Source organism: Apis mellifera, linkage group LG14 (assembly GCF_003254395.2).
Source record: "Apis mellifera strain DH4 linkage group LG14, Amel_HAv3.1, whole genome shotgun sequence".
Classification (NCBI taxonomy): domain Eukaryota; kingdom Metazoa; phylum Arthropoda; class Insecta; order Hymenoptera; family Apidae; genus Apis; species Apis mellifera.
In genome coordinates this window covers 10,010,133-10,038,070 of record NC_037651.1, presented here as the reverse complement: position 1 = coordinate 10,038,070, position 27,938 = coordinate 10,010,133, and the positions used below count along the sequence as shown (strand labels likewise).

At 40.6% G+C, this 27,938-nt stretch overlaps 3 protein-coding genes across 19 annotated transcripts; 2 read left to right on the top strand and 1 right to left on the bottom strand.

Annotated features, from left to right (window-relative positions):
- The first annotated feature begins 36 nt into the window (after nucleotides 1-36).
- Nucleotides 37-8,518, top strand: LOC727235 (protein enabled). Of its 2 annotated transcripts, none has more exons than XM_016916285.2 (8): nucleotides 37-265; nucleotides 2,177-2,498; nucleotides 2,591-2,712; nucleotides 2,832-2,893; nucleotides 2,959-4,304; nucleotides 4,389-4,574; nucleotides 4,646-4,895; nucleotides 4,974-8,518. In XM_016916285.2, exons 1-8 carry the CDS (start codon nucleotides 261-263, stop codon nucleotides 5,000-5,002), a joined length of 2,322 nt encoding a protein of 773 aa, XP_016771774.2. In that variant the 5' UTR covers nucleotides 37-260; the 3' UTR covers nucleotides 5,003-8,518. The 2 variants fall into 2 exon arrangements, with proteins under 2 accessions (XP_016771774.2, XP_016771772.2); XM_016916283.2 differs by lacking the exon at nucleotides 37-265 and adding an exon at nucleotides 1,679-2,058.
- A 556-nt stretch (nucleotides 8,519-9,074) lies between these two features.
- On the top strand, nucleotides 9,075-20,233 carry LOC727232. Of its 16 annotated transcripts, XM_006565711.3 has the most exons (18): nucleotides 9,743-10,690; nucleotides 11,355-12,609; nucleotides 13,133-13,228; nucleotides 13,300-13,479; nucleotides 13,561-13,770; nucleotides 13,838-14,088; nucleotides 14,162-14,351; nucleotides 14,587-14,779; nucleotides 15,571-15,665; nucleotides 15,796-15,819; nucleotides 16,196-16,240; nucleotides 16,600-16,666; nucleotides 16,790-16,957; nucleotides 17,368-17,512; nucleotides 17,621-17,728; nucleotides 17,799-17,951; nucleotides 18,121-18,153; nucleotides 18,749-20,233. In XM_006565711.3, the coding sequence occupies exons 2-17, from the start codon at nucleotides 11,875-11,877 to the stop codon at nucleotides 18,146-18,148; spliced, it is 2,688 nt and encodes an 895-aa protein (XP_006565774.2). In that variant the 5' UTR covers nucleotides 9,743-10,690; nucleotides 11,355-11,874; the 3' UTR covers nucleotides 18,149-18,153; nucleotides 18,749-20,233. The 16 variants fall into 16 exon arrangements, with proteins under 16 accessions (XP_006565771.2, XP_006565773.2, XP_006565772.2 ...); XM_006565708.3 differs by lacking the exons at nucleotides 9,743-10,690; nucleotides 18,121-18,153 and adding an exon at nucleotides 9,075-9,515; XM_006565710.3 differs by lacking the exon at nucleotides 18,121-18,153 and having other exon boundaries at nucleotides 9,741-10,690; nucleotides 17,386-17,512.
- Nucleotides 20,234-22,311: 2,078 nt separating this feature from the next.
- On the bottom strand, nucleotides 22,312-24,863 carry LOC102655815. The gene has a single exon (XM_006565720.3). The coding sequence runs from the start codon at nucleotides 24,417-24,419 to the stop codon at nucleotides 23,721-23,723; it is 699 nt and encodes a 232-aa protein (XP_006565783.1). The 5' UTR covers nucleotides 24,420-24,863; the 3' UTR covers nucleotides 22,312-23,720.
- Between the last annotated feature and the right edge of the window lie 3,075 nt (nucleotides 24,864-27,938).

Here is a 27,938-nt window from a genome sequence, read left to right as displayed (position 1 = left end):
CAATTCGAGTATTCCTTCTAGGTAAACGTGTACATCGAGACGAAGGGTGGAAGGAGTATAGGCCTGGAGTCGGCAATATGGCTGGCCAGATGTGCATAGGTAGGGTGTCGGGGTGGTGTTAGTGCCGTACGTTATTTATGTCGAACTACCGTAAATCCTGCCCGAATCTCGCGTGTTTTCATGGAATCGGTGATATACTGTGTAGAAGCAGGAATACAGCTTGCATGAAAGCATAGCATACGCTTCCGAGTCAAACAAACATGAAGTAAGTTCCACGTATACGATACAGCATCGAGTGAGAGAGAGGGTCGAGTCATATAAGATCGAGCCGAATTCAGTATATGAGTTCAAGTACTTACTTCTTTTTGTCTTCTATTGTTTATATTGTAGGCTATCAATAGATATTTTTAATAACTTAACATTTCTCATTATTCTTCAATACTGATATTTTCATTCTTCATCAATACAACATAATGCTTTTTCAGCGTTTAAATTTCTTGAAAGGATTTACTAAAAATTGTTTAGGGTAGGGCTTTCCAATGACTTTTTATCAAACATATCCATAAGTGTCAATTCTTTTATACTTTCCGATTATATCCCTACTAATCGAATATTCCTTTCACACATCCGTTTGTTCGTATTTAGACTTGCTCGCCGGAAGATATTCTGATATGCTTCCAAATTTTGCGTTTCGACGCCTTTGTGTATCGTAAAAGCAAACGGAACTTCTTTCTACCTATACTCATATCCTATCTTTTTTACAGTGAATAAAAATGTTGTATATCTTCGGATTATCTTTATTTAAATTGAACTCATATGCGCATATATACTTGTATAAGATGAAAAAAATATTATATATACAATAATTTTAATACACACATTTGTTTATCTCAGATGAAAGTTCTGTTACACGCATGCGTATATTTTATAATTTCTTCTGCAAACAAAAATTCTTGCTACATTTTTCTTAGCCATTCTTTTATTAATATTTTGTTTTTTTTTTTATACAATCTGTTAGTAAAGTGAATGTCAATGATACAATATAAAATATTATTATCGTATTACCAACATTGATTCATTCAATATTTTGGCACACGTTTTCACAACTTCATAGGAAAAGATATCAATGAAATTGTTTGATAACATATTTACGTCGATCAGTTTATGAATCACATTATGATTCATATTATATATATTATGTTCGATATATATAATTTTCATTTGGTTAAATCCTGATATTTAATATATATTTAATGATTTTATTTTGATTTAATTATCGTCTTAATTAGATTTAAAAAACAAAAAAGAAAAAAAAAAGGAAATGAATGTATATAAGAGAGAAAGAAAGAAAGAACCAGAGAGGGAGAGAAAAAAGAGAGAGAAAAAGAGTGAGTTAAAGACAAAAAGAAAGGGAATTGTTTGAAAAGGGTTATACCGTAACATGATCGTGACAGGCTGGTGACGCGAACCTCTGTTCTACTACTTAAGTACATACAAATAACGCGAAAAAATAACGTTAACTTTAATATTCTGGAGATTTCAAAATACATATAAGATATTTATATACTATATAAAGATAATTTTGCTTAGAATTTTATTTATTGAAATTTTTCTAAATTACACACATTTGATCAATGTTAATCACATGCAACACATTGCCGATTATTTTATAAACTTGTTTGAAAACAATCACAACGGAGAGCATAGAAAGATTTGAAAACCACGCGTATCACGGATACACTCTAGTTCTTATCATAGAACTCGGGCTTGTCTGATCGTACGCTGAGCAAAGAAGGAAGTGGCAGTATCTTTTAGTATTCCGTTTCGTTCTGTTCTCATTTCGCGAGCGGTTCATGCTGTTTTAACATAGTCCGCGCACGGTGAAAGTGACACCAAACGCAACATTTTACAGGATATTGAAGAAATTTTTGTTTAATATATATTTATGAGTAAAATATCTTTATATAATTTCTCCACGATTTCAAAGAGCGAGGAAACAATGAGACGATATTCATATTCTCGTCGACAACAAATTGTTCCAGAAGAATATCGATCTTGGTAGAATTTTTTTGCAATATTTTAATTATTTTATCATACAAATAAAAGTGCACGATTCTATATAAATATGGCAAAGGATAAACATATTGTGAAGAATGTGGTTCTCTTTATGTTACAGCGAAGTGAGCATATCGTCCGCTCGTGCGTCGGTAATGGTATATGACGACGTTAATAAAAAATGGGTACCAAGTGGCAGTTCCTCAGGACTCTCCAAAGTTCAGTTATACCATCATCAAGTGAATAATACATTTCGCGTAGTGGGAAGAAAGTTGCAGGATCACGAAATCGTGATCAATTGCGCGATCCTCAAAGGATTAAAATACAATCAGGCGACAGTCACATTTCATCAATGGCGAGATAATAAACAAGTATACGGTCTGAATTTCTCCAGTAAGGATGACGCCGACGCATTTGCTAGGGCGATGTTACAAGCACTCGATGTGAGTTCTAAACTAATTGTTGCATTTTTAACAATCGATAAATCTCAATTCAAATATATTTTGGATTTATTTTAATAATCGTCCAATATTAGGTATTGAGCAATGGAAGCAATATATCGAGAAGTCTTGCACCTGCCTCCGCTACTCAACAACAATCCGTCTTTCAGCAACAGCAACCTACTAATGCTCAATACGATGAAGATATGGGATACAGGTTCGTTCTTTTTATATTTATATTTTATATTTATATTTGGAGAATTTCAATTTTGTTAAAATTTTGCAAAAAATCATAAAATTATATTAAAAAAATATATATATTTATTTTTCATCCAGAACCATGACCAGAGAAGATGTAGCAATTATTCAGGAACGCAGAATGTCTCAACAAAGCCAAGGTATAATAATATATATCAATATTATGAAATCAAAGAGAGATCTTTAGTGTATATTTCATTTACAGCAACAAATAGTCCGAACGCAATTTCTCCAAGTTGTCCTCTCGCATCGCAGCAACAGCAACAGCCGCCTCCACAACAACAACAACAACAACCGCAACCACAACCTCAACAATCTATGCAACAACAACAATCGCAGCCGCCAGCGCCACCACAACCTCCGCAACAGCAGCAACAACAACAACATCAAGTGCAGCAGCAGCAGCAACAATCGCAGCCATTGCAGCAACAACCACAATCCGGTCATCATAGAACTTCGTCAGCACCTCCAGCTCCGCAACCTCAGCAACAAACTGTTATACAATCGATGCAGGTTACCGGTGGCATTGGAACTAGTGCAGCACAAATGACGAGCGGGGGTGCGCCTCCGGTACCTCCACCACAGCCACCTATGGCGGCAACAGCTCCGCCGTGTCCACCGGCAATGATAAACTTTAACGTCCCGGTACCACCACCTCCAATGATGATGAGCCAATACGCGCAATCCCCATCTTCTCAATCAAATTTGCCGAATCAATCGCAAGCACAGTCAATTTATGGTAGTAGTCAAGGAAATCAGTATGGAGCCGCACCGAACAATAGTCAATACGCGACTGTCGCTGTCGTCGGGCAAAGTCCATGCCAGTATTCTTCTGGAAATCAGAATAACTTCTACAATAACAACGGACAAGTCGCTAACGCGTATTCTAGTGGACAGCCTGGACAAACAAATCAGTATGGCGGCGGTGGTGGTAGTAGTGGTGCTGGTGGTCCTGGTGGCCCTGGTGGGAATCAGTATGGAAGTAGTAATTCGATTGGTCAGTATGCCAGTAGCGGAGCTGCGACAACAGGTCAGGGTTATGGGGTAGGTGTCGCAGTCAACGTTGGTGTCGGCCAGCCGAATCAGTCTCAGTACAATATTGTATCTCAGGCACAGGCACAATATGGTACTAGCCAAATACAAGCAGTTTCTAGCGCTACGAATCCTTATGGAACGCCATCAAATTCAGTGAATCAATACAGTAGCACTAGCGGTGTAGGTGGTAGCGGTGGTACTTGTGGAAATACTGTTGGCAGCGCTAGCGGTGGCCCTGGCAGTGGACATCACGTACCACCTGTTAATCCTAATGTTTACGCTCCTCTCGGTAATGCTGGTCCTCAACCACCTCCTATGCTACCAGTGGCTGGGCCTGCCGCTCCACCTCCACCTCCTCCACCACCTGCCCCGAAGATCAACGCTGTTAATCTAAATCCACTTTCTGGATCTGGTTCCACTGGGTCAGTAAGTTCTGTCACAAATAGCGAGCCATCACCGGATTCCAATTCGTTGGCTGCAGCAATTCAAGCAACTCGTCTTAAAAAGAAGCAACAGGTTTGTGTTATCTTGGATTTTTTTTTCATTTTTTTTTTTTTTTGTTTTAATTCTTATTTTCTCTTTATTCGATTGCTTTTATAGGCATCACAGCAACCAGTAGAAAACAGTGGTTCTAGTACTAGTAGCAGTGGAAGTGCTGGAAGCGGAAATTATGGTACTTTAGGAAGAGGTGGAGGTGGCGGTATGGCTTCCATGATGGATGAAATGGCTAAAACTTTAGCCCGTAGACGAGCTGCCGTTGAGAAAAAACAACCCGAGCAACCACAAGTAAATTTTTCTCGATAAATTTTATATTATCAAATCGTTATGTATAATATATATATACTATATATGTTTAGGAACCTGAAAGTTCACCCGATAAGAAATGGGATAAGAATAGTTCATCTAACAATAAATTCTCAAATGGTGCCGAATCACCAAAATCGGTTCGCAAGAGGTTTGGTTCAGCTTCAGAAGATACACTTTTAAAAGTAAACGGTGTTAACGATGGGGCTGTGCTCACTGCTCAAGAAATGGAAGCATTTAAAGCAGAGATTATCAAGGAAGTGCGTAAAGAATTTCAAAAGATGAAACAAGAGATTGTAGATGGTAAGGATATAAAGAATGATCGAGATGGAAATTTCAAATGATTAAAAAATTGCTTATGTTTTTTTTTTATACTCTCAGCTGTCAGAACGGAACTAAGTAGAAGATAAGGATGAGATGCGGACCAGTTTGAACTAAAACGAAGAAAAAAAAAATGAAGGATTCTACCATTGTGTAGATCAACCGAAACGATCATCGACAACCGTACACGAATTTTTTTTTACTACGTATTTGCGAAAATGGAATGCAGTTATACCCCATGTATATCAGACATGTTTGTGTGTAAGTACGTTATATCTAATCTAGTGTTTTAAGTGAACCGTACCCTTTCGTTGCTTACTTGAGCGAATGGTAAGCAATGCGATTTTTGGATAAAATTGATTCTGATTCTACCAATTCGATGCACACTACATTTTAGCATTCATATTAGTCTTCGGTGGTATTGTACGTTTTTTAAAATATTTTATTTTTGTTTTTTTTTTTTATGATTTTTCAAATTAATATCGATTACACTGTTTCGATAACTTGTTCATAATTGAATCGAACAATCTAACGTGACGTAACGTAAAATGCTGATCTCACGCACAATGGAAAACGCTTGCGTTTCTATGTAAATATCACAAAACTCAATTCAGCAAGAGATACGTAAAAGATATAACGTTATAAAAATATCCCTACTTTAAGACGCATTTAAAATATCGAATTAAAAATATTTGCATTGAATTTTGTTTAATAATGCAATTTTATTCTTTTAAATATTTTTTTTTTTTTTTTAATACGTAATATACGTAATATTATATTCGCAATATCGATATCACTTGAATTTTTTTCGTACATACCACCACTTCCATGTACAGATTTCATTAATACGCACAGTTCAATACATTCCAAATCAAAGTTTTTCGGTATTGTAAAACAGGTAGAACAGAATAAAGTGATCATCAATCAACTGCCACACGATTTTCCAGTAAAGTTAGTTCTCGATTCTACTCGAGAAGTATGTTTCACAATTTCTTTTAATACAAGAAATATATCCATTATCCGATCGTTTTAAAAAAAAAATTACGATCGATTTTATATCTACGCATTCGTTGATCGCCACAAATTCAAAATTCAAACATATGACAGGGCGATCATGTTTGCTACCGATAATAGTATACTACTCTCCGTTCTTATATTTTTTTATCGTCTCTCGTACGATTCTCACAGAAAATGAGAAAATTAACGTTGCAGTTCATATATATTCTATGTATCTATAATATAACCATACGTACGCTGATTCGCACCAGCTTATTGGCATTTATTGCATTCAAACTGAACAGGATCGGAGAGTGTTAGCAATCGAGAATAGAAAGAAAGAAAGAGGAAAAAGTGAGTGAGTGAGAGAAAGAGAGAGAGAGCGAGCGAGCGAGCGAAAGAGAAAGCGAGAGAGAGAAAGAGAGAGAGAGAGCGATAGGAAGAAAGCGTGCGAAAGAGAGGAAAGTAAGAGAAAGAGATGAAGAGAAAAAGAAAAAAAGATTGTCATATCCATTCCTCGCAGTATTCGTTATATTTCGTAACGTGTTAAAATATCAATGTCATTCGATGTACGATATGATTCGATACGACATGACGTCATGATGTAAAATTAAATGACGTGTATGATAAATATCGATGATTCATTATTATATTAATATTATCTATTTTATTTTTCTTTTTTTCTTTTTCTTTACTTCACGAGACGGATTTACGATGACTGATTATTAAATTAAACGCATTAATTAAGAGCGCAACGATAATGTTAAGTATTATCAAACTAAATTTTTTATTTCAATTTCTAGTCGTATAAGAAAAATAATAATGAAAAGTATAATCGCTAACATTAATATCCACTTCAATATTTTCGTGAGATAAGGAGTTAATAAGAGATAATCTCAATGCGATTTGGATCTCTAAGAATTATGATATTTGCGCATTTTTTCACAAATATTATCTATTAAAAATAATTCGTTTTAATTTTATTTTATTTTTTTTTTTTCCTTCGTATCGCGCAATCGTTCTTAAAATTGTAATTACACATTAAATTTTCGTCTTAAGATCGGGGATAAGGAAAAAAAAAATTGTAATTACATATTAAATTTTTCTCTTAAAGTCGGGGATAAGAAAAAAAAAAAAAACTAGTATCTAATCTTTTTTAATGCTCGCATTAAATTTCGACTTGAGACAGTTTCGTTCACAAATTGTATCGATACAACCGACTGAACCGAATAAAATAATGCTCTCGTTGTTACGATAAGCACGTATATATTCTTGGCAAATCTTTTTTTTTTGCCACTCGATGCATTTCACATTTGAAACAATATATTCCGTTCTGTCTTATCGCATTCCACTATCATTGTACGACTTTCGAAATTTTTATGCTTATACATCGACGTTTATATTTTGCTACTTGATTTCATTTCCATAACTTTAACTTTTTAAGGCTTTCCACGTAAGGTAATGAATAATCTTGCGATCGCGTTGCGTCGACTTTTTAAAAAAAAAAAAAAAAAAAAGAAAAAAGAAAAAAAATAACGATTCGACGATAAATAACTGTTGTTTAAACAATTTGCAAGGCTAAATTTTAAAACGATCGAACCAACAGGTGGAACAGGTATGCGTGTGTGCAAGAGTAATAATACAACGTTGAGTGTGTGTGTGTGTGCATATGTGTATGCGCGCGCGCGCGTGCTTGCGTGTGATTAAAAATGCGAAACGTTGAATGTTGGGAACGGTGGGTGTTGTGTTGCGTGTAGAAAGAAGAGAAAAGGGAAATGTTTGGGCGCGGCAATGGTAATAGCGTTCGACGAATATAAGGGGAGAAGTGAATCGCACGGGGTACGAGAAAAGTACGACGACTAGTGTTAGAGTGCATTTATATTATATTTAAAACATATGTATATTTATATATACATATATCATACATGGATAATTTTAATAACGACAGGATTAACGCGCGAGCATAAAGAGTGTTTTGTTACGATTGAAATTATTTAAGGAGCGTGTAAGAGATAGCGTGGCGATAACGGATCGACATTGCTTTTTTTTTTTTTTTTTATACCGATACCGATGAATGGATTGATTCGGTATCGAGCCGAGTCGGGAGATAATAACGTGTCCAGGGCCATTATAAACGATGTGTATTATAATTAATGTAATCAGCAAAAAATACACGTATGATAATGAAAAAAATAACGAGTGAAATACTATTTTATGTATTACGTGCGACGTAACGGCAACGAGAGGTCGAAAGAAAAAAAAAATACATTGTTTATTTTAAACGCTCTATACGTAAAATTGTTCGATAATTTGCTCGCCGATTATTATATTTCTTATCACGATAATCACACGATATCTCATCGTGTGCATACGTACGTACAATTGTATGTACAATAATTACCTTGACTCGCATTAACTTCTTAATCGTCGATCGTCGAGTCTCGTCGCCGTTTCCCGTCGTTGTTTATAATATAAATATATACGTATAGATACGTCGACGATGCAAATTAAAAAGGGAGTAGAACCTTGGTTAAAAACAAATGTGGCAATCACGAGCATTATTCCTGATAAAAACGTTATTAAAAACGGTAGACTGAAAAAAAAAAAAATAACACAGCGACGATTATTTAGCAACGTTTTACGCGTTTTTTCGATTATATACTATACATTCAGAAACGTTCGCACTCCCCTCCCTCCCTTCCTCCCCTCCTTGTGTCGTTTAGAAAACAAGAAACATCGATGATATCGACCCTTAGAGAAATGTCATTACTTCATCAAGCGGAATTGCAACTACAACGACAACGACGGAACGTATCCTAGACTCATCGAAGAGAGAAGGCTCGACGAGGCCACGTAGCGTATTCTATTAGCGTTTAAAAAGCGATCGCGCGCGCGCGAAGGAAAATTTATACGAATTACGATTTAACAGCGTTAATACCGAAAGTTTTAGAAGAATCGATGCCGAACACGCACTGTTTCTTAAAACGTATCTTGAAAATATTTGTATGTAAATGAATGACGAAATAATAAAAAGTATACGCTCAATCTATTCTTCAGAACTAACTTTCCTTTCTCGAACTAGATGAACGAGAGAGAGAGAAAAAAGAATTGTTTTCGTCCCGTTCGTCCAATTATATTTATAGATCCAACGTGTTTCTTACGAATACGATCCGTAACCCGATTTCTACGAACCGTGAAACTTGCTCATTATCACCATCATATCGTGATCAGTGAAAGAAAAATCGGGACTCGAGGCTTCGAGCGTGTTCTCGAGAAATCCATTCGTATTTCGCATTGGATGCGGGTCACCGATAACCGCATCGATCTCCACTACTCCGCTACTGCTTGCTGATTTTCGATCCATTTACCATTATAGCGACGATGCGTCACTGGCTCGTGATATGACGTAAGAGAAGGGCGGTAGGGAGGTTTCGCATCGATGGGAGAGAGATAAGGCATACGGAGCCGAGGGCTGAGGTTAGAAGGGATCGAGAGAAGGGGAAAGAAGCGAGTGACGCATCGAAAGAGGCAGGATAGCGCGAGGAGGATATCTAGCATGGCCGATCGCGGCCACGGCGTTTCCGTTCAACGATTAGATGTTTACACGTAGGTAGAAACGACTTGCTCGTTAATCGTGTGCGCGCCATGGGTGCGACCATGGGTGTTTCACGGTTCGTTGCGAATCGATAACGCGAGTAAAGAGTATCGAGTGAGCGCGACGCGGCGTCTCGATCGATCTAAGTAGTAGTAGTAGTAATAGCAATGTAGTAGTAGTAGTAGTAGTAGTAGGAACGTAGCCGTTCGCCGTACCATTCGCCCGACGCGGCGTCGGTGAATCGTCGAAGGAGATCGCCTGGCGCCGGTTACATCGTGCGTCTCTCGCTTCGAGTTCGATCGCGTTGAGCCTAAGCGCGTACTTCACTTACGGACGCTCGGCGGCCGTAACGCGACGACGGAAGTTGAGAAAAACGCGGTAAACGAGCGTGGAACTGAGTTGAAAGACTGGTCAGGCGGGAAAAACCAGGTCACTCGTCGTTGGTATCGCGTGGTATCGGTGACTGGAGGAGACGAAAGAAACGAAAGTCGTAAAGGTAAATGCGGCAGAGCGTGGACGCGCTTGCGCCTCACGGAGCACGGACGACCACGCGTTGCGACAACAGAGGAGCGGAAAGGGAGAGAGAGACACGCGGCGCAGTGTGAGATTTTTGGAGGCGACGCGACGTGGGCTGTGAGGGAGCTGCGACGAAGTTGCCGGCAAATAAACGAGAGAGAGAGAGAGAGGAAAGAGATGCGATAATTGACTGCGAGTAAAACGAATAGAAAAGAGATGCTTCGCGTGTGCACGGGATCGTGTACGTAAAGTATCTCGCGTGCCGGATCCTAGGTTAAACGTAAGCGCTACAGTGTACGGTAGATTTGATCGATTTGTTGTTTGGTGCATAATAACACGTGATCGTCGAAAACGAAGGAGAAATTGAAGCTGGTGGTACAAGGAAATGCGAATTGGTGCCGGTTGTCTTTGCTCGCTCGCCGGATCGATGGAAAGTCGGTGAAACAAAGTGGTGAATTCCCTCGTTAGTTTTGCAACCCAGTTCATTCGTTTCGTAACACATATCCTTCGGAGTAAGGAATACGAGTTGGGAGATTGGGAATCGGTGAATCACTGTTGATAATTTCGCGTGAGAACCGTGACCAATATTTGGCACGCTGAAACGTGAATGGATCGACGTACCGCGTGTTTCGCATCGCTCTCGAAGATTGAACGTTTATTAATAAAATAGGTTATTTTTTACCTGCGCTGAAAAACATAACGAGACAATCGATTTTTTTTTAATCCTCGCTTTTCTCGGATCCGTTGCACGATGCAAAAAAACGGTTTTTCATTTTTCTGCGAAAGATTAGAGATTCGCAGAATCGAAGATTTATCGATTATTAGAGATTCGAGATCGAATAGACGAAGGAGATCGCGCGTTCGTTAGATTTTCTCGATCGGTGCTCGATCAACGATCGAGAGCAACACGCGTTCGGCCGTGTCTCACACGGTCGACTGATAGCTACCACGAAAGCTGCCACAAATAAAACATGATGCGATACGAGAATCGCGAGTGATGACGCATTCAAAGACACCGCGCTTGTAAGGGAAGACTCGACCATTGACCGAGCACGAAAACAACACTGATAAATTTTCATGCCTTGTATCTTATTTTTTTATGTTCGCGATCGTTTTTTTTTTTTCCTTTTTTCTTTCTTATTCCACCCAAGTATGAAATCATACTTTTAAAATATACTCAACGTTTACTCTCGTCGATCGAAGATTAATTGCATTGCCCGATCGACGAGCAATAATTTCGATCCATAAACGAGAGCATCGACGTACTCTCTCCATAGTTTCGATCCACGTGCGTTCATCGATCGGTCGACGGTTATTTTTTTTCTTTTTTTCAGCGCGAGGGAATGAAATCAAACGCATTTATGGGTTAGCAAAGTGGGAATAATTACGATTACGGTCACGATCACAGTCACCACGTTCATCAGCACAGTGATATCATCACAGTTTTACCCAAGATATCAATCGTCCAAGTAACGAAGAATCTCAAGGAATCGAAATTTATCTTCTAAAGGAAGAATCGCGTTAGTCGATGATTATTCCACGATCGTTTCTTTGCAACAGTGCGAATCGGCGATAGATTTGGAAATAAGAGGAGAGAGATTTATCCGCATCGAGGAGGAGGAGAGAGACGGAAGTGAAAAGAAAAGGTGGTCGCGAGATCGAGCGAAAAGCAAAATCGAGGCGAAGATCGAGACGTCGGTAATGAGACAGGGAAAGGAAAACTGTTGAGAGAGGCGGTCGCGAGACAGGGGCAGTGCCGTATCCTGGGGGCCCAGGGTATGCGCAAGATCTATTAATAACTTGTAATACGGTAGTAGTGGGGCGCTGCCCGCTAGCGGGTGAAAATAGAAAAGAATGTTTTTGGAATCCAATTGGACTTGGTTGGCCGAACGATGGGGCAATATGGCCGACTTGGCCGAGCGGGTGGACGATCTGATATGCAGTTTCGACTCGGCTGGTGACACGACCATGGATACCTTGTCGATGCTCATATTCGGCTGGATGTTGTTCGGATTGATGGTACTGTGCGTCGGCAAATACGTTTACAATCGGTTCGTTTTGAACGGGCTCAGTTCTGGGACAATAGTTACCGCCAAGGACGGCCATATCGTCCACGGTGATAGCGTCGGTGTCAGTGGTGGTGGTGGTGGTGGTGGTGCTGGTGGTGGTGGCGGCAGTGGTGGTGGTGGTACTGGTGGTGGAGGTGGTAGTGGCGGCAAATTGCTTTTGCTTGGCAAGCAAAAAATCGTTCCATCCTCGGGGGCCGGGGCAGGTGGTGGCGGCGCCGGTTCCGGATCGCTTGCATCCGTCGGTGGTGCCGCCGGTCCAACTTCCGCTACCTCGCCTTACGTCCCGCCGACACCTCCTGTCCGCAAACGTCTCACCAGGAAGACATCCGGCGCTCTGATCAGCCCGGCGAGAAGCAGCAAAAGTTTGCATCTACCGACGGCAACTGGAGCCGACCCCGACGCTGTCCGCTGGGTCAACGAGGTTATCGTTTGGCTCTACTCCGATCCAGCGATTTTGGACGAGCTGTTGGCCGTTTGGGTCGCGTCTCTCAATCAATTTACCGCCAACTCTGTCGACGAGGTGAGAGAAACGATCTCCGCAATTTGTAATATGTAAATAACAACAACGTTTTCTTCTACGTTTTCTTCTACGTTGTCGTCGAGTTTTCGAAAAATCGATGGTCGAATTGAGAGGAAAAGAGGAAAAGAAAAAAAAGAAACGAATAATATTTAATCCGCGGTGAACTTTGTTCGCTCGACAAAGTCTTCGTCGCGTGCTGTGTAAGACAACAATCGGCTCGGCTAAATAACACATACGCAATCTTCTCGCGTAGGTGTTTCTTGAGCAACGAAAACGCCGGCTCAACGCGATTACGAGTTATTATCGGACAATTTTACCGACGAGGTCCTAGGAATCAGCTTTTAAGCTTAGTCAAATTATACACCAGCTTATAGTTGGCTCAGTTATTATAAATTCTTACATTGAGCGAAACGTTTTGTTTCAGCTAAGAAAAAAAAAACTAACTAATTCTTCTTTCCTTTTTTTTTTTTTTTTTCGAAAATATTCATTCACTCTGCTTCATTCTTCTTTTCCTTATTTTCAGCACGGAGTCGGGGTCGAATTCGTTCGAGTTTTACCTGAAACCCATCCACCGAATCTCTCCAACATTTTTTGCGAATGCGACTCGAAGGACGACGTGGTACGTATTCGAAAAATCGACCCACCATTCGATCCATCATCTCACATTCTCTCGAATCTGTTCCGTTTCAGACGATCACGTGCGACTGCGAAGCAACTCCAGCCTTGCAGTTAAAAGCATTCCGTCGGAAAGCCGAGAAACTCGAAGTAAGTCACTATCGAGTGAACGTGAACCGTTTCCGCGCCCGATTGAACGTCATCTGTATCACGGAGAAGCTTCTCCTCGATTTGAAATGCGACGGCTGGCCGGACGTTAGTATTTTTCTCACTCTTAATTTTTCCTCTTCCCCAAAAAAATTCTCGCTTATACATATCTCGAAAATTTTATGTTAGGTGAAAGTTTCATTGGCCCAAGTGGGCACGATAAAGAAAGATCTGGACGAGAGCCAATTGCAGGAGGTCGTAACGGAAATCGTGATAGGAGCGTTAAGGGGGATCAATGTCCATCTGAATTTGTTCCAATATCCGAGCTGCCCGCGGTTATGGAGGGAACCGGCGACCACCCAGCCAACCTTCTCGATCCCCATGCACTACGACAACGTGGTGAGTGAATTCGTATCACGATTTTCACAATTAATCGGTGATTAATATTCGTTCTCTACCCTCGCAGCATACGTCGAGCAGCTCGCTTCAAAGCTCGCGGCAACGGCTTCAGACACAGAGCCCGACCCTGTCTCAAAACCAGTACGTGGTCAGCGACAGGCGGTTGCTCGTCAAAGTGGCGAGAGCCGCGGAATTGGGCGGAGAGCAGGGAGCCGTTGAGCCGTATTGCGTCGTTGAATTGGACGAGCCCCCTCAAAAGAATCAAACGTCCGTGAAGAAGGATACTAGAAACCCGTCGTGGGACGAAGCATTCTTATTGTGAGATTCTTACTTAGGGGAAGGACGGGCGTGTCGGTCAACGGCGTGTTTTAATTTGTTCCACGTTTTCCAGCGATGTTAATCGGAACACGTCCGAGGTATTGTTGGAGGTATACGATCGCGCGAATAAATCGCAACGATTCTTAGGGCTGGGAATCGTGGGTATCGACGAGCTTCTCGCGAATCCGAGCCAAAGGCAGATAATACCTCTTCAAAATCGACCTTACGAGGAGGAAGATATTACCGGCACGCTGACCGTTGAGGTAAGTAATATATGGATTGTAGAAACGACGATGAGCGAACGTGATATTATTTTAAAGAAAGAAATGTTCAATTTTTGCTATTGCCATTGTTTTTTCCTTTTCTCTTTCGTGTTCGTTTCATTCGTTCTCCCTCTTTCGCTCTCTTTCTCTTTCTCTCTTTTTCTCTCTCTCTCTGTTTCTCGTTCTCTTCCTTTCTTTTCTCTCTCTCTCTCTCTCTTTCTCTCTCTTTTCTCAGTTTCTATTCATCGAGGGTGCGGAGGTGCCTCAAATTGGGAACAAACCTTACAAGGTGAAGGAGACGATAAAGCCGGTGTCACCGACTCCTCGTACCTACACCCCGACAAATCTCATCAGCGACAATAATCTAAATTACAACAATGGTAACAGCACACTTATCTTGTACGACTCTACCGTTCAACCCGAAGGGGGTAATTACCTATTACTTTATCTGAAAGGCATTGCATTCGTGTTCACAAGTGTGAAATACATATACGTAGCGATACCTTCGTAGTATTAAATATTTTCCTTTTCTTCGCGTTTCTCGCGTAGCCCCCCTGCAAAGGCTAATTTTACTATTGTTTTTTTTTCCTTTTTTTTTTTTTTTTTAACAATAGTAGATCCCTTTTTTTCTACGTAGAAGAAAAAGCACGTAGAAGAGCGTAGATTATATCGATCGTTTAAAACGAGTTTTTTTTTCTTTTATTTTTCCCGAAGAAACTTGCCTTTCTTCTTCACGGTATCCGCTATCACGTAGTGCAATTCGCATGTAAACGTATGTAAAAATTCTTCCACTTTTCCCTCCCTCCCCTCTTTTTTTCCTTCCACTCCACCCCGTTCTTAGGTAACTAGGATTGGCTTTAACGATTCCCGCCCCTCCCCCCACTCCACCCCCCAGCACGATATGATGCGATTTTACGCTCGGCTCCACGAACGAATTCGACAATTCTTCAAAGTTATTTCGACTACCAGAGAAACGAGGCTGGCAGATCGTAATGACAGCAATACGCAACGCTTGCATAATCGCACGGCCGCGTTTGCCAGACGCGGAAAATTATCTGGTAGACGAAATGACGGATGCTTGGTAGAACGTTGGACGTAGAAAGTCGATCTTATTAAATTATATATATATATATATAAATTTTTTTTCTCCCCCCCCCTCCATCGATCGAAAGGAGGAGAGAAAAATTTTTAAAGAAACCGTATCGATCGTAATTCGCAGATTACCTGACGAACGGGAACGTGGTGGACTCGCCTTACAGAACCGGTCAGAGCAACGGGAATAAAGGAACGTTGATAGTGCACAGCCAGCAAAGGGTAAATAAATGCATGCACGCGTTTCGATACATAAAATTATCTATATACGAATTTTTTTCTTCACGTATTACTACTAACACCGAATTGATTATTGTCTATTTTTTTTGTGGTGTCTTCTTTTTTTTTGCAGCAGCCAGAGCGGCAGATAGTTAAGGTAAGCTTGACGTCGTGTCGTCCCGCACGTACACACACACACATGCGCGCATACACATACGCATCGTCGACGCGACAATCTCGCTTCGGTTTCGGATCGAAAGTCCGTGTTACACCACTCGTGTCTCTCCAATCCTCCTTTCTTCTATTATTATTACACACGTTGTTGTCTCTCCAATTTGCGTCCCAGTAAAATTGAGAAAAAAATCGCGATAGTATCTTTTTTTTTTTTTTTTTTTTCTCGAGAAACTTCCTTTCGTATTTATCGCATCTTTTTCTTGCATTACGAGCATTTATGGAAATCAAGCAATGCCTTGCGTTTTACGAGAACACTAATTATCGTCAGTTGAGTGGCGTGTTGTTTACTAATTCCACAGGTCGCCCTAACGGAAAGTGGGAACTGGCAAGAGATCTCTCCGGAGGTAATTATTCTCCTTGTTACGAGATATTTGTTTTTTTTTTTTTCCCCTCTTCCCCTTTTCTCCTGTTCTTTTAACGTTTCTAATTTCTCATTATTGAACTTGTTATTTACTTCTCGTAAATAAAACGGGGGAAGAGCGTATGATATATTACACAATTGCCTGTTTGCAATATACGTTTATTACGATTATTAAATTTCACGAGATCTGATCATACGTCCTTCTTCTGAACATTCAATTGGAACGTTAGACTCGATTCGAAGAAAACAAAACCTTTTCAAAAAATATTCTGTAACCGATGCTTGCAAACCATAACCTTAACTACCTGTGTATAAACAATTTAACAACTTCCTTCGTTTCAGCATGGACCGAAAGATACCAGCGTGACGTCGGGACCGGAAAGCACACCGAATTCTTCCAATTCCGAAGGTAATAATTTTACCGCATGATTTCCCTCTCTCCTCTTTCACCACGTGTACGCGACGTATAGTCGAAACTTTGGTGGTATAGTCGAGTCGTAAACCATCGCGTGTCATCTTCTAATTATTGTAGAGAGGGGAAGAACGAGAAGAAAACGTCGAGATTTCTTTGGCACGATAAAGAAACGGCTGAGTCGATCGAAGACGAGAAGCAGATCTGTTGGACCGGAAGGCGATGCGAATCACGAGGATCCACACTCCAGATCTATATCCGCGGACAGGGCTCGTGATCCTGGCTCGGGTACGTTTGCCCTATCAATCTTGAAATTTCGTGAAATCTATTCTCTTCTTGATTCGGTTAGCCTTTTCCTCACCCCTCCCCCCCTCCCCCAATATATAGTTGAAATAGTTCAAAATCGTTCAAGCGTGAAATTCTATCTTGTTGTTTGTTTTGCGCACGAATTCGTCCAACGATGCACGATGGTCGGTGAGTACGAGATGACTGACGACGATACGATGCATATAGAGAGAGCATATTTTAATAAGGAAGCTTTGGCAAATGGAAAATGCTCGATCGAGGAGTCGCGAAAAAAAATCACTGCGATGCTAATAGCCGCTGCCAATGCAAATTTCCTCTCTGGCCAATAACGCTACCACCACGCTGTACTAACTTTACGAGGTGCAAACGACCGTTTCGCTTGAATTTTATAGCTCGTTTATCGATACCAGGGAGGGAGGAACAATCGAGGAGATCGAGTTTGAGCGAGGCATCCGGTATAAGCGGGGCGTCGACCAAAACTTACATTAACGAGGCTTCTACATTGGTCCTCGAAACGCTCGAGAACGGTATCAAAAAGTAAACAAACGTAACATTTTTATCTATATCTATACATCACGCATCATTTAACGCGTTATTCCGAACGGCGAAGTATGTTTTGACGCGCGTCATCTTTTGCTTTTTCAGACATTACCTAGTACCGTTGTCGCTCGCGCAAAAAAGTAAATGGCGAAAGAAGGGCACAAAACTTCATATATTTAACGATCACACTTTCATAGCGAAACACATGGCTGGGTAAGTATCGAGTAGATACTAGGGCAGTGGAAACTAAGCGCGCAAGGTGACCTGAAATGTTTTGTTTCAGTGGGACGGTGTGCGAGGTGTGCAAACGGACGCTTGCGCGAAGATTAGGCAAGCAGGGTTACGAGTGTAGAGACTGTCAAATGAAGTGTCACAAGCATTGCCATGTCAAGGTAGAAACTACGTGTCCCACGTCTACGATTCAAAGCATCGAATTGTAAGTAGACGGAGTGTTTCGCTGTTACAACGAATATATTTATTATGTTACGTTAGATTTTTGATCGAATCGTTGATTCTGAAAGAAAAAAATAAAAAAAAAAATAATCCGCGAAATCACGAGCTAATATTGTCTTCTTTTTTTTTTTTAAATCTGATTATCACGTAAGGTCTCTTCTGCCAGTACTCAGTGAATAGAACGGGTAAGTTGTTTTCTAAAAAACAAGGAAATTATTGGTATTCTCATATAATAGTCATGTAGTTGCGCATGAAGAATCAATTTTCCTGCTCTTTTTTTTTTTCTAAACAATCGCAATGACGAATGTTAATTTTTTTTTTTTTTTTTTTTTTTAGTTTCGAACGGTCTAATCATATTGGTAGTGTTTTGCAACAATTATAAAACGCACGTGCTTCGTTCAGCCTTTCCCTCGTACGTTTTATAAATACTAATCGTTTGCGGTGTTCATATACGTAAAAAAATAAAGAACAACGCTTCGTTCACATTTTTTTTATACATTTCCTTCTAATAAATAATTCGTTTTCCTTGCAAATATATGCTTTACAACAGATACTTTTACTTCAGCCTTCAAAATTGTTTCAACTTGGATTAAAAAACTATTTTTGCTTTCTTTTATTCGCCTTTTCGTTTTATCAATTTTAAACGACAGCGGCCAATCATTTCAGCAGCTAATATTTATTGCAATTCACAATGATTATTGTAGATTGTCTGGATACTACGACAGATTACTACGATCGAAGGATTAAATAGAAATTTTGGATTGTTTTTTCTTTTTTTAGAACGTGCATAAAAGTTCCACGGGCTGAGCGCAGATCGACGAATCGTTTGTGCTGATCAACACTTGAACGAATGCCTTCGAATAAATTAAAAAACGTTCATCCTGCTTGGGGACTCGTGTCGAAGAAATCTCCTTTGTTGAAATTATCGTTCAAATCGCTTCGTACGTAGCCGCATATATTCGCGAGAGGGAATCACGCTACATACAAATTAATATTTACACGAAATTGTAGACAATCTTGAGCAAAGCAAAGCCGCCGCGAGCTTGTTTAACGATAGAGCGTTAAGAGATTTGCACGAAGCGGCTTTGAACGCCGTAGCACCGTTCCGTTATTCGCTATTCTTATTATCAAGCCTTTTCAATCTTCTATACAAATTAAAAATAATATACGAACACGTGAACGAACGTGGAAACGAAGAAGCGAACGAAACGAAACGATATATAAAAAAAAAAAAAAAAAAAAAAGAATCAAACGAAATTAAACGAAACGAAAAAGAAGTGGTAAATAAACTTTCTTCTAGAAGCAGCATGTTCTTCGATTCGAAATAGATGATAATCATACGTCATGAAACAAGATATGAAATAGATGAAATGTTCGCGACCAATGATAAAAATATCTATACGTTTACTATTTATTCTTAATAATAGCTCCCTTGCTCCCTTTCGAATTTTCACGAAACTTTTTACACTTAAAAGAACGTCCGATTTTTTCTATTGACTCGTATAATCTTAAGCCTCGAACGATTATATCGTATCGCTCTTTTTTCTTCGTTCTCTCTCTCTCTCTCTCTCTCTCTCTCTCTCTCTGTCTATCTAATCTAAAATCTATCTATCTATCTATTTCTCTCGTCTGGAACAGAGGAGAGAATCTTTATTCAAGGATGATGACCGCGATAAAAAAATTGTGGAAATTGCATCGATGAGAAAGAAAAAACTCGGTGAACGATAGTGCCTCTAGATACGAAAGTTCGTTGTTATCTTTGAAATATTGTAAAATCTTTATATCCGGGAGAAATATAATACTCTTGACAATATTTTCGATCGCTGTCCGAAATAAATTCGATCGATCAATCAAACTTGACAAACGCTTCAACGCGCACATTTGTGCCTATGTATATTCGTGCGAAAGGAAAAGCAATCGTAATCTTCGCGTTACCAGTTGATAGAAAATATTACTATTAATCATGATTATTACGATTGACAATTAAGATTCTGATTAATTATTATCTTTTATCGCTATTATTACTATTACTATTATTATTATTATTACCATTATTATTGTTATTATTATTATTGTTATCGTTACTAGAATCATCATCGCGACTTCATATATTATCAGCGTTACAAATATAGAGGATCGCGAGCGATTTATTTATAAAAAATACGAACGAACAAGAAAATTCGCACAACTATTGTAACGAGGATGATAATGATAATAATACTGTGTTACGTTGAAAGAAATAATATACGTTATAATTCTACACGATTGGACTTGTTGTTTTTCTTCATTCCCTTTCCCCTTCATTCTTCCTTCTCTCGTAAACGTCTCTGTGAACTCTCAACAAGATCGATCTCTCCATCTATATACAGAGAAGAAAAATTTAAGCTAAACTTAATTGCTTATTTCTTTAACGAAACGAAACGAAAGGAAAAAAAAAAAAAGAAACGTTTTATACGACGTATACTCGATGTGAAATATTCGAGATATTCCGCGGTCATCGGCTGCTCGTCTAGTTTCTGTGTTGAAAACCGACGTTTTCTTCGCGTTCGAGAAGTAGGAATAAGCGCCGACCTAATTCGAGGTCGAAGCTCCAATTTTTACGGAGTTTGGCGAGGAGGGCGGGGGGCGACGGTAGCCATGGCAACGTGACGTAATATCCACGTCATCGACAAAGCGCAACGACCCGGCCGTACGTTTCTCGCGCCTCTGCTAGATGATCGGTGGCTGAATGGGGTGGTTGGGGAGCGTAGCTGCGAATTTTCGATTCGTCCGCTCCGATTGATCCGTTTCTTTTTTCTTTTCCCTTTTTCTCTCTCTCTTTCTCTCTCTCTCTTTCTTTCTCATTCAACTACGAACCTTCCTTTTCGCCATCGAAAAATTCTTCTCCGGAGAAAGAGGAGGAAGAGGAGGAGGAGGAGAGGACGCGGCGTACACGCGTATAATTAGCGCGTACAATGCACACGTGCTACGAACACGGAACGGGATGATGAATCGTCGCCTAACGAATGGCGGCGCGTGTACGCGGCTTCGTACCGCTGGTTTATTGAATCGCGAGCGTTGGAAATTGGGACGCGTTGTCGACGGCCTTCTCAATGACGCCGGTGACGTCACTGATTTGGAAGGGAAACTGGGGCAAACGGAGCGGAGAAAAAGGAAACTGAAGCGATCGTCTACCCTCCGTCACTCCTCATTCTATCTCCGTTTCCGTTTTTTTCCCCAATGTTTTCCTTTCTCCCCCGGTCGACGTTCGTCCCTGTTGATTTGTTGAAGAAGAAAAAGAGAGGAGGAGGGGAAGAAAAAAGGAAAAGGGGAAAAGGGAAATGCGAGAAATTGCAAGTTTATCGGTTATCGTATGCGTGGCAAGATATCGTTGAATGAACTATGGTATTTCGTAGGGACGACACTAGAACTGATCTGGGTCAAAGAAGGGTCGTGAATGGCGTTGCTTGCCCGATGACGTCACGGGGTGCAAACCCCTGCAACTGGGTCAACTCTGGTTGATTCTGTCATGGCCGTAGCTATAAACGGACCAGGGTCGTCCTTCCACGTTTTCCACGTCTTTTCGCGTGAAAACGTGTTCCGGCAACGGGCACGTTGCACGCACAGGGATAGCCGCCTCCATTCTCCATTGAACCGCTGCGAGCGGAAATCTTTGCCTCGTCGAGGCGAGCTCGCTTCGAATCGTTATCATATTTTTGAAGAAGAACGAATTGATCGTTGTTCGTTTTTGGAATAAATGAAAATAGGGAGATAAATAAAAGTTAGATAAATTAATTGGCCGCGAAGAAGGGGAGAAAGAATGGCAAAATGGTTTTGAATGAAAAACGTTTATTTGAAACGTAAAACTACAAATAGTATCGACATAGGTAATACTTAATATAAAACATTCAGTCCTGAGATTATGCATATTTCTCTTTATGCATCCTTTTTTTTTTTTTTTAATCATTCTTGCACATTTCTCCTCGTATTTCTTTTTTTTTGTTTTTCTTTCGATTCGAGGATCGATCGCGCATTCGAATTCGTTAGGCGTTTAATTATATTATTACTCCCCCTCCCCCCCTCCCTTCAGAATCATCTCTCCCAATATTGTGCCGATCTGTTTTCGCGATATACCGTGATAATACACGCGATACATATTTACAAGGCACTGAAAGATCGCGTATACATATACGTTCGTCGATCGTCGCGCGAATGAACGAATGAACTTTCGAACGGGAAAAGTTTCGAGAGAAAGATTTTTCCTTCCACGCTTTCCTTCGCTACTCCTTCGTTTTCGATTCGATCGCAACCGGTCGATGACGAAAAAAACGAGGTCGGATTATGTTGGCTATCTCTTCCTTTTCTTTTTTTTTTTTTCTCTCTCGGTTAACGAAACGCCAGATTCTTGCGAAAGAAATAAAGAACTTCCAGAACTCGTTCATCGTGTTCGGGGGGCGAGGGAGGGGAGGGGAGGGAGGGATCGGCGACGCAACAAACGAAATTCACCGATCCCGAGACTCGACCGGTTGCCGCCGACCGAAAACCGCGATACCATTTTTCGTTAATGCGAATTGATATGTTTTAAAATGTTATTCTCTCAACGAACGATTGTTAATTGTCCAATTTTATCCGAGATATTCACGATCATCGAACGTTAAAAAAACGATAAAGAGAGCGAGTATTTTTCTTTTTTTTTCTTTTTTTCTTTTTTTGTAATATTTCGTTTCGTTTCGTCTTCTTTTTTTCTTTTTTTTTTCTTTTTGAGCACTCGCTTCTCGTATTACCTCAAAGGCAAACGCTCGATCTCGAACGTTTGCGTTCGTTTCGTAATTGACTCGTATATATCGCGTGATAACATTACTTCGATAGAAACGCGTTGCGACAAATTTCGACAAAGAAGATTATATGGTATGTAAGAAAGATCGTCGATCGATCGTATTATTCGTATTATTCCCTCTTCTCTGATTCGTATTAAACGTAATTGGTATCGCTTGTGTATACATGTTTTTTTTTTTTTTCTTTTTTTTTTTCCCTTTATCGTATGTAACTAATCGTTCTGCACTACAAAAGATACATACATAAGTTGCACGGCTACGTTGCTCGTCTACAGTGATCTATCTCGCTTACGTAATAAGAGACGTAATAACAATTTAAAATCGATCGGTAACGTCGATGTACCTCCTATCCTACGAATATGGATGCAACTTTCCTTCTTGAATTCCTCCTCTTCTTCTTTTTTTCTTTTTTCTTTTTTTTTCGCTTGCACTCCTCTCTTCGACGAAAATTAATCTCGCGACCAAGAGGGGAACGCATTTTTTCTTCTTTTCTGGATCCGCAAACGTTTTCTCGAAACGTTTTGCCAAAAAAGCAAAACACGTTGTACGATAAAAAAAAGAGTACACCGTCGATACTACGTTTGCGATCGTTTTTTTTCCATCTCTCCTTCCTTTTTCCTTTTTCCTCTCCCCCCTTTAATCGTCCATCGGTATATACACATTTTTCAATCCAATCGTTTTTGGTCGTGGTTTAAGAAAATGGCGGCAAAATTGGAACAACCGCGATTGAAAAAATAGTAGAAACCAGGAAGGGATGGATAATGAAAGATCGGGCGAAAACTATTCGTCGAATGGTAGAAATGGTCCAAATAGTGTGACCCCGTTTGCGCGAAAATGTTCTCGTGAACGGGGCTGCGAGAGAAAGATAGATACAGAAAGAGAGAGAGAAAGAAAGAGAGAATCGATTCGATCGTATGAAAGAATTCGAATTTCCCTTCTTATCGGTATATACCGACGGAATTTTGACAGGAGCAGGGCATCGCCAGTTGCTGGGCAACGTTCCTTGGAACCCTCTGAGTGGGCAGCCCCGAAAGTCCCTTCACGTACGTGTAGGCGACCGGGCTGCGAAGTATCCGTTTCGGGCTCTTCTTCGTTGCGTGCTTGTTCTCCTTCCCCTCCCATTTCGTGGATATCTTGAGCGTTTGGAGGGCCCTTCGCAGGGCGTCCGCCGTGCTCGACCTCTTCAACGAGTCGCTGTCGGCGCTGCTGTGCGCGTCCGAGGGGGTGGACGAGTACGAGAGGGACTCGGACGTCCTCCCGACGCCCCTCACGTCCCCCGGGCTCCACGAGCGGGAGGACTTGGCACGGACGCGCGCCGAGCTCCTTTGCACCGAGGAGAGCCTCTCCTGGGAGCGCGTAGGCCGGCCCCGAAGCCTGTCCAAATAGCAGTGGGTCCTCGATAATCTTGCGGCGCGGCACAACCGCTCGCTGCTTCCGCGCCGCGACAGCCTCTCCGCGCTTCCGCTGCTCCCCCCGCTGCTGCACCCGCTGTCCGTGCTGCACTCGTCGTCCCCGAACTCTTGCTTCGACGATCTCGCCTGGCCCCCGCTCGGGCTCGCTCTCCGCTTCGCGTCCCCCTTCACGTTCTCTCGCCGCCGCTCGTCCTCCGGATCGGTCAGCCTCGTCGTATCCTCCATCCCTCGGCAATCGAAACGTTCAATCGAAATCTCTTTGCTCGAATTCTCTTCCTTTTCTGTTTTTTGTTTCGCTGCAATCCTCGTTTCCTTTCTTTTCGAGAAAAACTGTCGGATGTATGAGGAAAAACACGAGCTTTCTCGGATCGAACACACTTTGTTTCACACTTTGGAGTAATTGAATACTAGGAAAGAAACTTGGTCTTTGAGATTCTTCTTCTCGTTTCTTTTTCTGTTCAACACTGTGATTTCTTTTTTCCGTCCAGGGTTTGGCTCCTCTTTGAATTCTTGTCCTTTCTCGAACAATTATGGATATATATACAAAGTATGGATGCACGATTGGATGATCGCAAACACACGGTTGTTAATGCGTTGTTAATTTTTGCGTGCGCGTGATTTGCACACTCTCGAGGGCGGACTGAGACTTGGAGATTCGCGGTCTTCTCTTATATACTGTCGCGGATTTGCGGAGGGTGCGCGCATGTCCTCTCCACCACGTGAGGGTTCGACTCGGTATCCGCGATATCGGGATGAACGGATGGACGGAAGCGGTTTCCCGACGACGCTGCCGGACCCCATTCACCGATTACCGCCATTTTCCTTTTTCTATAAAATCTTCGTTTCCACCCTCGTTAATCCAATTATCCGTATGTATCTCGCTACATTTTGTTATAATAGATGTCGATTTCGGTTGATAAATCAGTTATTCCAATGAAACTTTCCTTCCAAACCGATCGATCAATATTAATGGCGTGGATAGAATCGATTTTTCGACCGGGCTACCATTTACCAATTGTCTATATCTCGTTTTACAGTGATAGATATCGATATCGGTTGATAAATCGGTTATTCCAATGAAACTTTCCACCCAAACCGATCGATCGACATTAATGGCGTGGATAGAATTGTCTATATGTATTATTTTATAATAATAAATATCGAAATCGGTTATTCGAATGAAACTTTCCACCCAAACCGATCGATTGACATTAATGGCGTGGATAGAATTGTCTACATGTATTTCGTTATTTTACAATAATAAATATCGATATTGGTTAATAAATCGGTTATTCGAATATATAAAATTTTCCTTCTAAACGAGACGATTGATATTAGGAATCGATATAGGAATCGATTTTTCGACGCTGCTTCACGCCGATCACCGATTTACCGATCACCGCCATTTTCTTTATTTTTAAAATTTTGCTTTTAGCTTCACTAATCATTAATGGAATATAAATCTTGTTATTTTATAATATCGGTTGATAAATCGGTTATTTAAACGAATATATAATTATTTTTCCAAATTGATCGATCGATATCGATAGATGGAATCGATTTTTCGACGGCTGCCATTTTCTTTATTTTTAAAATTTTGTTTTCACCTTCATTAATCATTAATGAGACATAAATCTTGTTATTTTACAATATCGATTAATAAATCGGTTATTTGAACGAATATATGATTATTTTTTCAAATTGGTCGATCGATATCAATAAATAGAATCGATTTTTTGACAGTTGCCATTTACCGATCACCGCCATTTTCTTTATTTTTAAAATTTTGTTTTTACCTTTTCATTAATCATTAATGAGATATAAATCTTGTTATTTTACAATATCGATTGATAAATCAATTATACGAATAATTCTTTCAAACTGATCGATCGATATCGATAGATGGAATCGATTTTTCAACGGTGCTGTCATTTTCCTTATTTTTAAAATCTTCTTCTACCTTCATTAATCATTAATGCATCTCGTTATTTTACAACATCGGTTGATAAATCGGTTATTCGAATATATAAAACTTTCCTTCCAAACTGGCACGGATAGAATCGATTTTCCTAGTTTCGATCGATATCCGAGTGAAACAAACTCGTTAAAATTTGACGAACCGGTAGCTGATAGAGTGGCGGACGAATGGCGAAGATAATAGGTGGATAAGGGTGGTAATGAGGACAGTATATAAGTATTGTATCGCGTCTCGAAGCGGGAAGAGAGAAAGAGAGAGAGAGAGAGAGAGGGGTCGGTGAACTCTGGACGGGACGATCGATGCCAAGGGGTGGATGTACCATGCAGGCTGATCGCATTGTCGCCAGCGCTAGATGCACCCGCGCAATAATCAATAATTTCGTAAATAACGCCGACCGAGCGAATAGCGGAAACGCGGAAGCGATTTCGGCCTATCGAATCGCGTACATAAAATATATATATATATACATCGAAGGAAACGAAAATAATGGCGCGTTAAATCGTTCTCTATGAATTTCTAACGCAACGTAATACACGATTTGACGTAACCCTTTGAAGTTCGCTTTAATAGTCCGTTATGGAGCGATACGGTTATAATAGATCTTTCCCAATCCGGCCAAGTTGTTTTCGTGCACAACGTAACGTGCATTGACGTGCACGACGTTGCGGAAATTTTCACCCATGATCTCGATTATTATTACGCCAACACGTGTCACAATAGAGGGGGAGGAGATACATCGCTGCATGCGAAACACGTTGCAACCTCGAAAACGCAACGCGACGTGACATGTAAGCGGTCGTCCGTGTTTTGTTAATTTCCGAATCCGCGCGGCGAATCGATAACAACGTTATCGAATTAGATTTCGATCGAAAAGTGAATGCGCGCGTTTAAATTTCTCACGCTGTGCAAATTCCCCCCCCTGTGTATATGTAACGGGGGGGAGGCAGCAACGAGCATATAGCAGTATTCATCCCTCCGCGAGGACATTGGATTTACGTAACGATCCGGTATTATTGTTGTTGGCTGCATACAATTTACTTCGTTGTTTCGTAAAAAAAAAAAAAGAAGAAAGAAAAACAAAAGTCTACTCAATGGCCTTGCTCGATCTCTCCACTCTTCTCTTCTCCCTCGTCATCGACGTCGAATTTTTCTGTCCCGAAACCTTTTGACTCGTAACGTGTCATCATAATATAATGCCATTGTATTTTGTCGGGGATAAAATTAGAATCGGCTCTGTTTTCAACCCGTACGTTTTCGTACTTACCCAAGCATCGATATTCCAATTTAGAATTTGGAGTAGAGTAATCTCTTTTCCTTCGCTCGTTCGAGAGGAATTAGAATTGTTCTACATACGAGTCGTATTCCTGCCCAAAGAAATAAGAAACGGGCGATTGTATTCGAAAAAAGATTCGCGCGCAATTGGTGACGATATTACCTCAAACGGATACGTAATGGAATAAAAAACAATATACTCTTTCACCTATACCACGCCACACAGATCAATCCCATACCCATACAAAATTCGCATTTGTTTTACACCGGTATATTCACGAACACGTACACATATTTATATAACATAAGTGGGTAGAAAACGATTATTCGGAGTGCGATCATTCCTACGTCCATTCTTATTACATAATTGGATTTATGGAGTAACGACGAGTCGCGTAACTAACTCGACGCGATGGATCCCCGCTAACGAATAGATAAACAATCGCGTATAGATGAAACCCGTCGAACAAGGAATAAAAAAAAGAAAGCACGCG

Excerpts from the sequence above, each read along its gene's own strand:
- LOC727232 (XM_006565708.3), top strand. The coding sequence starts at position 11,875 with ATGTTTTTGGAATCCAATTGGACTTGGTTGGCCGAACGATGGGGCAAT. Across the intron at positions 16,667-16,789 it reads GAATTCTTCCAATTCCGAAG|AGAGGGGAAGAACGAGAAGA; the intron begins GTAATAATTTTA and ends TAATTATTGTAG. Across the intron at positions 17,729-17,798 it reads ATAGCGAAACACATGGCTGG|TGGGACGGTGTGCGAGGTGT; the intron begins GTAAGTATCGAG and ends GTTTTGTTTCAG.
- LOC727235 (XM_016916283.2), top strand. The coding sequence starts at position 1,946 with ATGAGTAAAATATCTTTATATAATTTCTCCACGATTTCAAAGAGCGAG. Across the intron at positions 2,713-2,831 it reads GATGAAGATATGGGATACAG|AACCATGACCAGAGAAGATG; the intron begins GTTCGTTCTTTT and ends TTTTTCATCCAG. Across the intron at positions 4,305-4,388 it reads GTCTTAAAAAGAAGCAACAG|GCATCACAGCAACCAGTAGA; the intron begins GTTTGTGTTATC and ends TTGCTTTTATAG.
- LOC102655815 (XM_006565720.3), bottom strand. The coding sequence starts at position 24,419 with ATGGAGGATACGACGAGGCTGACCGATCCGGAGGACGAGCGGCGGCGA.